Below are 11,758 nucleotides of genomic sequence, written 5' to 3' on the forward strand. Positions count from 1 at the left end.
TAATTTTATATAAACTATAGCTTTATAGGATACTTTTTAATGTAAAATAAACTAACACACATGACCACTGCCGTCCTGGGGTGATGACAAAAGCTGTACAAATCTGTGTAAAATAATATAGAATTTACAGAAAAACACTTATAACACTTTCCAACTACTTCCAATTCGACCAAAAAATAAAATGTAAAAATAAATTTAAAAAAAAAGTTGGTGAATGAGTTATTTTGAAGTAGGCCTACATTTGATTAACAATAAATTCATGAACAAAATGTTTTCTATTAATGTTATAGTAAATTGCACAACTCTCTTTGTACTTGCCATTCATCAACTCAGTTTAACTAAAAGTTGTAGATTAATTCGTTGCAGACAAATATGTGCATAATATGGTATCAAGTAAAAAATAAATAATAAAAAAACACTGAGTTACAGACGTTGAATTAGCGCGTTACAGAACTCTATGCAAAAAAACAATGTCTAACAATAAGTTTCAATCACCGAAACAAACAACTAGACTCATGGTCGCTGATTTACTTATGAGCATGCACAAGAGCTCTAGATAACTTTTAAACTGCTTGCTTCTGAGAGGAGAGAGAAGTAAAAACTTGAGGGAGGGGAAAAAAAAAAAGAGCATGAGAGAAACGCCCATATGTAGCGACGTTTCGTGGCCCCTCCTGCATTTGGGTTAAAAGGAAATGCTTTCGAGAGGAGCAAGACAGAGGGGGTTTCTTATAGGGCAACACAAGTTTACACAACCAGAACCTAGCTTGTTATAATTTAAAGTATCCGATTCTTCTCGCTGTGTTTGATTTATCCTCGATTGGAAGATGACCACAGCCGTGTTGTCGCCTTTCTTCGACTTTAGCGAAGTGATCAACAACAAGGTAAGAAAAAAAGTTTCAGCTGGATCAGTTTGTGTTGTGGAATGTGGACGATCAGACTTATTTTCTAAGTTTGAATGGACCGTTTTTGGTTATTTTAAGTAACAGCAAACAACAACGACTAAATTACAACAGCTTTAACCACTCTGAAGTCAAACTGCAAGTTTAAAATGTAGCAATGAACGAGTCTTCAGTGCGTCCCAGCGGCTTGCAGCCACTAAAGTTCCCTGTTTAGGTTGTTCTGGAGAAATCATGGCTGTGATTTTACAACATGTGGATAGTTGACGCATAATGTTTAATCAAGATTTTAAGTTTAAAAGTTTATTAATGTTAAGGGAAAGTGTTTCTCTAAGGTCCTGAGACTGCTTGCAATTAATTCGTACTTTATCACCATATTAATCACTTTTTTGTCTCCTATAGTTCATTCAAAACGGTCATGCAGTGTGACAAATGCATTAAAGTAGTAATATTCAATTAGCTAACTTCGTTTCAATTGAGAGACTACTTGCATAGCAAGTGAAAAATTGCTGTTTTAATATCGTTTGACGTCGTATAACACATTACATCTCAGTACACGTCAACTTCGCACAAGTATCAACTAGCCTACCATGTATCTTTCAGTCTTTCAGATTGCTTCCTTTTGAAGTGTTTATCAACTGATAATTGGAGCAACTAAATAAAAATATACTCAAACCCGGAATATAAAATATTATTATTTTTTATTTTTTTATTTAATTTAATTTAATTTTTTGGATTGACCTGTTTGGGTGTAAAAACTTGAATGGTGTTGGAATCTGTGCAAAGTCAGGGCTGTCCCATGATTTCATTGAATTAAACTTTGACTGTGAGGAGTGACTTAGAAAACCAGTGAGTCAAGCTGGTGAGCTGATCTAAGATATGAGCTTATTTCAGTGTGGTTAACCCATATTAACAGCAGTTGGACATCATTAATTTTGTTTGTGGAGTTAATGTGTTTTAGTGTATATCTCCTTCCAGCTGATTGTTGCATGATCCAAACTCTTTATGTAAGCAAACATCTACGATGTAATGATGGGGGTGGGTCTATATACAAACCAAGTCTCACATTTGATACTGTATGAGTTAGGTTTTTAATCATATCAGACACGCACAGCAGTCTTTGCTTTTCTAAAGTAGTCAAGCGTTCCCTTAGTGGGCATCAAGCCAAACTAGCTATTGTTTAGGCCTGTATTTACTCATGGGTTTAACATGAAGCCAGTGCAAAACAGTTAAGCCACGTTGTGGCTTTCAAAAACTGATTTCAGTGTCGTCATTTTCTATTTTTTGTCTCTTCTTTTGTAGAACAAAATGCTGAACTACAGTAACAACATCCTCAGTACACCGCACCCTGTCTCTGTCCCTTGCACGGGGGCAAGTCTGTCCATCTCTAACCCCACTGGGTGCCTGCTGGACAGGAAGGCTGTGGGGACACCCTCCACTGGGGTTTACCAGCGCCGGCACTCTGTCACTTTGGCTAGCACCAAACTCAACCAAAACCAGTTCTTGAACATTGCTAAGGCAGATCCTTCCCTGCTCGGCTCAGGGACAGGAACCACCGGCAGCAGCAACAAAGAGAACCGACTCCGAGACCGTTCTTTCTCAGAGACGGGGGATCGCCTGCTACAGAAGTGTTCGGGCCCTGGAGGCCCCAACAGCCAGGTCAACTCGAGCCGTTACAAGACGGAGTTATGCAGGCCATTCGAGGAGAACGGCGCCTGCAAGTACGGTGACAAGTGCCAGTTTGCCCATGGCATTCATGAGTTGCGCAGCCTCAGTCGCCACCCCAAGTACAAGACGGAGCTCTGCCGCACATTCCACACCATCGGCTTCTGCCCCTACGGCCCGCGATGCCACTTCATCCACAATGCAGAGGAGCGCCGCGGACCTCCTCCAACCCCATCCCCCCTTTCGGCCTCCAACAAGATGGAGAGGCCAAGGCTGCAACACAGCTACAGCTTTGCGGGGTTCCCCAGCTCTGGAGGCTTGAGGGACAGTCCCACCTCTGTCACCCCTCCACCTATATTTCCCCCTGATGATCTGCCCGAGTGGCCTAGCAGCAACCCCTTCACGTATTCCAGCCAGGAGCTGGCCAACCTCTTCAGCCCCAGCCTGGGAAGTGCACCTTTGTCCTGCTCTGACCCCTCCACCCAGGCGCCATCTTCCCCAACGCCAGCCCCTTACTACTTCAGGGCCATGTCAGAATCTCCCCAACTCTACGAGTCTCCATCCAGTCGGCCAGACTCGCTTTCTGACCAAGAGGGCTACCAGAGCAGCTCAAGCGGAAGTCTGAGTGGCTCCGAATCTCCCGTCCTTGACACCACCCGCCGACTGCCCATCTTCAGCAGGCTTTCCATCTCTGATGACTAAAGCACACTGAGCCGGACCCCATCCCCCTTTCCACTGCATGCAGCAGTCTTGGGCAGAGAGGATGAGACGCTAGCACTCCCTCTACCTCTCGCCATTTCTCCGGCCCCCTAGAAGCCGTAGACTTCCCTCCTTGTATCACCTCTGCTCTGAAACCGATGCAGTGAATTAAGGGATCTCTCTCTTTTTGAGTACTCTTTTTAACCAGAACAAGCTAAAACTCTCCCAGCCTCAAGACCCTTCTGTTTTCCGGGCCTCATCTCGCAGAGCCCATTGCTATGTTCTTGGTGTGTCTGTGCCAAACACGCAGAGTAGGAAGTGGATTAGCGAAATGCTAATCGTGAGAGGTATGAGACTGTTGTGCCAGGTGCCACAGCTGCAGTCAAGTGTAGCGAAGCCTGTGGCATGGTTAAGGGTGAGATCTGCACCCTTCCCCCCTCACAAATTGTCACTCTTCTCAAGGACACTCTTTCATAACTACCTAAAGTTCACAAGTGTCATGCTTAAACCTTTCACAACTGTCTTTGTAGACCGGTTTAAAGCGAAAAGAGGAAAAGAATATGAAAAAAAGACAAGTGCCTGGGGTTAAGTGTTGTGGTGAATGGACCACTGTTTCTTTTATCTTTAATATATATTTTTTCGTTCCTTGTGGCCTAATTATGTAGCTCTTGTTTTGAGTGTGTGCTCTCCCTCCCTTGAAGTTGCAGATTACACCAGTCTGCTGGAAGGACTTCTCTCATAAGGGTTGAATGAGAGTGGAGCTCTTGAATATTTCAGGCACATTCAGATGTTCAATCAGGTGCTATGTGCTCCATGTCTTGCTTACAGCCAGCCTGAGATGTCTCCACTCAAAAATGAACAATTCCTTACGATTTTTTTGTTGTTGTTGTTGTTGTTAGTGCCCCTTTTCCCATTAGTTGCTGGTTACTTAACGTTTGTTGGGAAGGGAATCTTGTTATTAAACCTTAAAGACAAACTCTTTCTTCTGTCCCACCTCAAAATGCCGCCTTCCCTCAGTCCAATCGGCAGACAGAGGGGGAATTCCATCATTCCCAAGGTGCAGTTCAACCTCCTGCAGCTTCACTTTAGTTCCTCATGCACGTTTTTTTCTCTCTCCATAGATTCTGCTCAGTGGAGCACTTTGTAATTTTGTCATCTTTCCACCTCTTGGTTTTGATTTTTTTTTTTATTATGGTCATTGTTTATTATTATGGTTATATTATTGTTATTGTTTGAAAACCTTTCAGAACAGAAGGTTTTGCTTGTCACTGCTTATTTAACTTATCAAAAACATATTTATTGGTGATCATATGCATTTTTTGTTAATTTTGTTTGTATTTATCTTGATAATGAAACGATAGAATATATTTTCTTTTATGTTAAATTATGATCTTCTGTATTAATCTTAAGATTGGGAAGACTTGTCAGCTTTCTTTTTCACAGTTTAATATATTGTACTACAATGACTTTTGTTGGCAACTACACTTAAATGAAACTTAATTTAAAGCAAAAAAGCAAAAGCAAAAAAAATCCTCTGCATTTTGATTTATTTATTGTAGATTTATTGTCATTCCCTTTTCCCAAACATTTGACTGCAAAATCAGTACTACCACACAATCATTCCTAGATAATAAACTCGCATGAGCATCAGCACGGATATTTTTAAAAATTAAAGGAAGAAAATACTTTCCACTTCCACACTTCCTCCTTCCCCCCTGTGAACATTGATTATGCTGGTGAAAAATCGTTTCTTAAGCACCAAATATTGCATTTTGTTGTGAAAAACGGACTTGGATTACAAATCCAGTTTACTGAATGCCTGAGCCTGGTGTTAGATATGATATAATATGGAACAAATGATCAACACACATTTTTTTCAGATAAACAAGTTGATTTAAGATGCAGGAGCTTTGTGGCCTTAAAACATAAGTGCCACAATTTAAATGCCACCATGAAGTGCTTTTTTATTGTTTCAATTGTTCGTTACAAAGGTTTAATGATGTTGCAGGTAATAAACCTCCAGTGTTAAAGCAGTTTATTCGGTTATGGTGGTGGTGGATATGATGAATTGCAGGCAATAATTGTGACCTAATGGGTTAAAGTTCTGTTGTCTATGGACATTTAGAGCTTCCAGCCCATTTGTAAAGTGCCTCTTTACACATTCCAAGAGAAAGCATTCTTTGCCTTAAATAAAGCTGGGATGCTATTTTTTAATGACTTATTGCTTGTATCCTCAGTGGTTTAAGCAATGATTGTCCCAAGTTGGTTAACAGTATAGACACAAAGAAAGTAAAAAAAAGAGTTGAATGTATTTTTTTTCTTCATATTAACAGCTATTGCTGTTCACTACAGTAATTTCTATGAGTTTATATAAGATTGATCTCTTTTGTAATGACTGATTGCAGTTAAAACCAATAAAAACCCATATTTTTGAAAAAATGTATATCTGGTGTATCATTTCTTGCAGCATTCATCTTGTGGTGAAAGCAAGGCGATGGATGACTTGGAGCAAGGAAAATTAAATGCGTCCTGCTGTCAAATGCTATTAAAGTTTAAATAACCAATAATATCAATGATCGTAATAATGTGTGTTTTTAAGGCAGGGTAGATGGTTTTGGCTATGCATGCTACCAAACTGTCTTGAGAATGTCTCGTTCCAAGCTTGACTGAATTATACTTGCGACTGACCACTGAGGAGGAGAGAACACAAACTTATTTGGTTAGGACAGCAATTTTCACAGAACCCCAATTCTGGATCATTATGGCTTTGCTAATCTCTGGATCTGTCATCTGTAATGTAGGAAAACAGATATTCTGCATAGTAACAAACATTGTAACCCATGGTTGACTGTCATGAGGGAGTTGTTATGAGGAATACAGACATTAGACAAGGAATTGATGGGGTACTGACCTGACTGTGGTCAAACTCCATTACAGTTTCTAATGGGAAATCTGCTTCCCTGGTTTCTTCTGAAATGGTTATGAATTGGGTGAGAGTGGAGGAGAGATCTCAGAAGTCCAAGCATGACACGTTACATCAGGGCAACCGTTAGAGCCTGGCCGTTATGTAACTTTGTCCTCAAACAGATTAAGTTAACTGAAAACCCCCTTATACCAAGTACAGTTGCATTGACATCAGATCTCACAGATTTAGGGGGAATCGCCAGTTTATTGTTTCCTTATCTGATGTCTTCCTAAACAATGGGCAACTTTTTTCCCAAATTTAGATCAACTATATTACAAAAAAAATGATAAATTGCAACAAGGAGAATGTCAGAGGTGTTTGAGTCTCTCTAAAGCAAATCTGATACTGCTTCTCTACATATACATATACATATACATATTTGAACACTCAATACTCAATAGATATACTCTCTCTCTCTCTCTTTCTCTCTCTCTCTCTATATATATACTGTCCAATTTTTTGGGACAGTTTCTGGTTGTCAAACCTTATAGTCTTAAATGACCATAATGTACTACATCTGTGGTTATTTTCCTATAGGACACCCATGTAAACTGTGGGAACTTGACATTATCTTCTAAACATAGCATGATTTGTTTATAAATGCCACTTGGTTACTTTCTTATCTAATGCAATGACATTTGTGCATTAGGCACTATAAATAATAATAATAATAATAATTCATTACATTTATATAGCGCTTTTCTCGGCACTCAAAGCGCTTTACATAGAAGGGGGGAATCTCCTCAACCACCACCAATGTGCAGCATCCACTTGGATGATACTAAGTGCCGCTTAGGTGACCAAATACTTTCTTTAGCCTTATACAATACTTCACTGGTAGATATGGTCAGTGTTTATGTAGTTCAATACATGTTTGTATTGAGCAACTTGCTGGCACCCAACAACAAAATAGCACTAAAATATGTTCCTAGTTGCTATTTCCATTGTGCTTGTGATGGAAAGAATTTAATCAGTTTTTTGGTGTTCTGTCAGGTATACCCATATAAAGAAACCCCCAACCTCCCCATCTTTCCTTCACTGCACACACTATCTCCACCCTCGTGAGCGAGGCCACATCCTGCAGCACTTGTAAAATGTGCCTGTAAACATATAGGTAGTCTATGTGTTCTCATCATAAACAGGAAGCAGCACTCTGTTTCGCTTGCAGTGCGGCTGGAGAAAGAGAAAGAGGGTACGGCCCGGAAAGCTTCATGTGTGGCTTCTGTAGCAAACTGTTTCTGTTTAACCTGAGGCTGAGTATCAGAGTTGAGTAACACTCGTAGAATTTCTAATTCCTCTATCAGGAAGTCCTGGAAAGGATGAAATGCTATTTTTGATTAGAGCAAACAGACAAAAATGTGCTAATTCTGCTTTTTTTCTGTATTACTAGCAACAGCTGAGAATGTGTTTGTTTGTGTGTGTGTGTGTGTGTGTGTGTGTGTGTGTGTGTGTGTGTGTGTGTGTGTGTGTGTGTGTGTGTGTGTGTGTGTGTATCTGTGTGCATGTACCATTTTGGTTTACATGTGCTTTCTCACACATGTCAGTTGTCAAGTCTCAGGGATATATAAGAATCTTACTAATAATCCAAATCAGTGTGTGTAGCACAAGTGGAAGGCCAGAAGAGTAACTTGTTTTCCATAAGGTAAGAGGCTGTCCATGTGAATAATTTTACTTGCAGACCATTATACTGAGACATTTTACCAAAACAATGAGGAAACGTGTCTACAATTGTGTTACTGTAAAGCTGAAAAATAACAAGTTGGTTGTGTCATAGACACATTTTCCAGGGCCCTGTAGGCATGCAACTGGTTTCAGATTACAACAAAAACAGCTGAAGATAGTAATTATCATAGAAAAAAGGGTAAAACCACTCAGAACACCTTGAAACTGAAGAGATGCCTTAGCAACCTCAGATAACCCCCTAGAACTGTGAACCCCATAGAATGTTTCACACGAACTACCCCCCTCCATTTTCTTTATGTACTTTATGTATTTTTTGAGCAGCTTGTGCCATTTCACCTCAGTTATGACAATTGGAAGGTCCACTGATAGTCATTCTACATGTGAATACATGTGAAGTTTCAGAACTTAGTCAAGAACTCACACCCAGGACCAGGAACGTCTCCCTCTGACTACTGATTCTGAAGTTGTGCAGTTATACAGTCCTCTGGTCATGAATATTAACCTTGCCCCCCTGGCTGTTTCCATAGTCCAGCAAATGGTTTCTTTTCCCTCTGCAGAACAACCCTTGACCTACACAAAGAACAGAAGAGTTGACAGAAAAAGGTGTTAGGAAGAAAAGAGCTCGAAAAAAAATTTGTGGTTTGGAAAGGTTTCAACATGAAGGTGCGCTGGTAGTGGAACCAGGTGCAAAGGAAAGTGTGGTTGTGACTGCACCCAGCCACTGGGTTCTATTTGCAGCATTTCTCTGACTGCTGATATAGCACAATGTAGCGTAAAGTAGACCAAGTTTGATAGCTGAAACTGAGCTACTTAACCCTGTCATATCTCTGATCTGTACTGTGCTTGTTTGGGTTGGATCTTAGTGTAGGACTTTGGAAGTGTTGAGATGAAGGCAACAGAGAAACTGCAATCTCTGCTATGTAAATACTGCAGCTTTCACTGAAGGACAGAAAAGACATATTATATGACAGATGGGATACTGGAGGAGAAATGCTGAGGCTGATATGCAACTCCATGACCAAAAAAGGTAGACATAGCAATAAGTGAGGCCTAAGCTTAAGCTTAAGGTTTTGCAAAAGTGCTTTTGTTGCTGTTGTTGTTTTCATTTCACATGTGTGTTCACGAGGCTGCATATCTTAACACCTTAACATTTTCAACATTTCAAATTGTTGTCAAAAGCATCTAAGTACAGTGAGGGGAATGAATACCTCAAATTGTTTGATGTTGCTTTTGACATGTTGCTTTTGTTTGATGTTTTGCTTAAGGACATGAGAGTAATGACGCACAATGTGTCTGAAGCTCCAAACCACCTTTCTTTCATGTCCTTCCTGCCTCGTATGTTCTCAAACAGTTTAGACCCAAAATAACCAATTATTGTCAAGCAACATCAGGCCTTGATTGTTTTCACCCTGATATGAATGTGTGGGTACATTCAATCACTGACTTTGCTGAATCCTATTGAAAGCAATGTTCTTTCAACTAGATTAAAACTGGAAGCAGATTTTAGTATTACTGGGTCATCCATATTGACTGAAACTTAAAGTCAGTGTGATGCAATTCAATGAGAGTTGGTGATGTGAGGCGCATGTGAGCGACAAAACAATTGGCGCTGTAATGTAAATGTGATGTAATGTGGCGCCGACAAATGGACAGTGGACATGACATGATCTGCAGCCATCACCTCCGTTAGTTCAGTGTGAACAAACCTTAACAGGGGAAAGAGAAAGGTCGGCGTGGTCTTAAAGGTCAAGCTCTAGATGGTAGGCGGCTGGAAACCTGGTCTATTTGTGTGAGCATGTGTGGGTGAAGGTGATGACAACTGAGTGAGTGAGACCCTTCCCAGACAGTGTCGGCCCAGATCCGGCCCACATCTGGTACGCGTGGAATCCACATGTGTCAGATGTGGCCTGGATCTGGGCCGACAGTATGTTGCTGTCTGGGTTGTGCCACACCAAAACTTTAACTGAATATTACCAAAGCTTCATGATCCAACAAGAGTTTCAAACTCAGTCTGGCTCCATCAGAACATTCCAGGATAAAGGATAATTTAGGGAGTTAGATGTTATACAAGTCAAAGATTCCAGACAATAATTTGGTATAATGTTTTTTTCATTCTAGCTTTGTCAAACCATCTAAGAAAAATTTCACCAGCAGTCATCTACAAGCTTTGTTTCAGGCTGCCATCTGTCTCCTAAAGGGCAATGAAACCATTCAACACACTCAGGCTCCAACATGTCAGACAAGAGTACAGGAGACCAGTAATCTGCTTATCTTTTGGTAGAACCTTAAGTAAATGCCTGAGGGAAAATATTGCTTTTGCTCCGTTCACACAGTCAAACACGCCCCATGTAGTTCTTATCCATGGTAGGACCTTGAGTAAGCACTAAGAAATGACATACTCTGATAACCTGCTTTCTCAAAATAATCCACAATAACATTGTTGTAACAGACAGACAAACGAATAACTGATAGGAGCCTTATCTTATGACTGGTTCAATATGAGTCACCCGTCTGCAAAGGGCACTATAAAAACTGAAAAATAAAAGGAAACAGGTTTTGATTAGGGATTCATGAATGAGATTTGACTAATATGGGAACAGATGATGTTGACATGTTCAATTTGTGGTTTGCAGAGGTGATTTGGATTATTAGTAAGATTCTCATATATCCCTAAGACTTGACAACTGACATGTGTGAGAAAGCACATGTAGACCAAAATGATACATGCACACAGACACACACACACACTCACACACACACACACACACACACACACACACACACACACACACACACACACACACACACACACACACACACACACACACACACACACACACACACACACACACACACACACACACACACACACACACACACACACACACACACATAATGCCTGAGGTAAAAACTGCTCCTTTATCATTAGGAACCTACCATCAGAAAAAAACCTACCTAACCTGAGATTGCATTGGTAAATCTCCCCACAGTTTCTCAGAGGCTATGTTCCAACAAGATTAGGGCCAAATGAAACCAGTCGGGCCTGTTCCTTCCATCCCCCTGTCCTCCGGGCATGCTCACTTGCTCAGACAAAGTGCACACACAAACACAAACGTTCTCACCTTGACATAAACACGTGTACAGCAAATCATAAAATCACTCCAACACAAGGCAATACAAAGTATAAGCCTAGCAACACAGAGAGCATACTCTGTGTTTTAGGTGATGGGACTCGGAAATGTCACATTAAAGGGATGTGGAAACTAATAAAGGTCATGTTTCAAAAATACAGTTTGGGCAACCACAGAAAATTCTTTTTACTTTACTGAACCACTTCACAACCTTCATTCGATACATGCTACGGAAGCATTTGAGGAACCAGTCACAAGATTAACACCTTCAGATGATAGGGTTTTCGCACCCACAACTTCTGGTGGAAATTCGCATTTTCTTGACCCTCTGAGCACACACAAATACAGGAGGACTGAGACACGTTGCTATTTTGGATCGTAAATGAGATCTGGGATGGACAAAAGCAGTGAGCAAGCAAAACGTGATTGAATATGTTCTTTTATCTGTTTACTTAGTTTTCACAGACTAAACAGGAACTCGCTTCTCGAGTGTATAGTTTTACAAACAGGATCAAATCTACTGTCATGATTTTTAATTTACAGGATTCAACTTGTTTCAACTACACACTGAAGACCAACCTGCAACTAATTTAAGGGTATTTCATTATGGTCACATTGACCCCCATTTGATGGAAAAGTGTGGGTGTTTTGTTAGCGAACACCCATGTTCACAGCTGTACGGGTGTACTAAGACATGCTGTCACGCTCCTGTGGAGGCA

General features: G+C 40.5%; 1 protein-coding gene across 1 annotated transcript; it reads left to right on the forward strand.

The window, feature by feature from the left end:
- Nucleotides 1-696: 696 nt before the first annotated feature.
- On the forward strand, nt 697-5,703 carry zfp36l1a (zinc finger protein 36, C3H type-like 1a). Its single transcript, XM_082143324.1, has 2 exons — nt 697-881; nt 2,199-5,703. The coding sequence occupies exons 1-2, from the start codon at nt 825-827 to the stop codon at nt 3,261-3,263; spliced, it is 1,122 nt and encodes a 373-aa protein (XP_081999450.1). The 5' UTR covers nt 697-824; the 3' UTR covers nt 3,264-5,703.
- Nucleotides 5,704-11,758: the final 6,055 nt, after the last annotated feature.

The sequence above is a fragment of the Leuciscus leuciscus genome (assembly GCF_965113295.1).
Source record: "Leuciscus leuciscus genome assembly, chromosome: 17".
NCBI classification, from domain to species: Eukaryota; Metazoa; Chordata; class Actinopteri; order Cypriniformes; family Leuciscidae; genus Leuciscus; species Leuciscus leuciscus.

Excerpts from the sequence above, each read along its gene's own strand:
- zfp36l1a (XM_082143324.1), top strand. The coding sequence starts at position 825 with ATGACCACAGCCGTGTTGTCGCCTTTCTTCGACTTTAGCGAAGTGATC. Across the intron at positions 882-2,198 it reads GCGAAGTGATCAACAACAAG|AACAAAATGCTGAACTACAG; the intron begins GTAAGAAAAAAA and ends CTTCTTTTGTAG.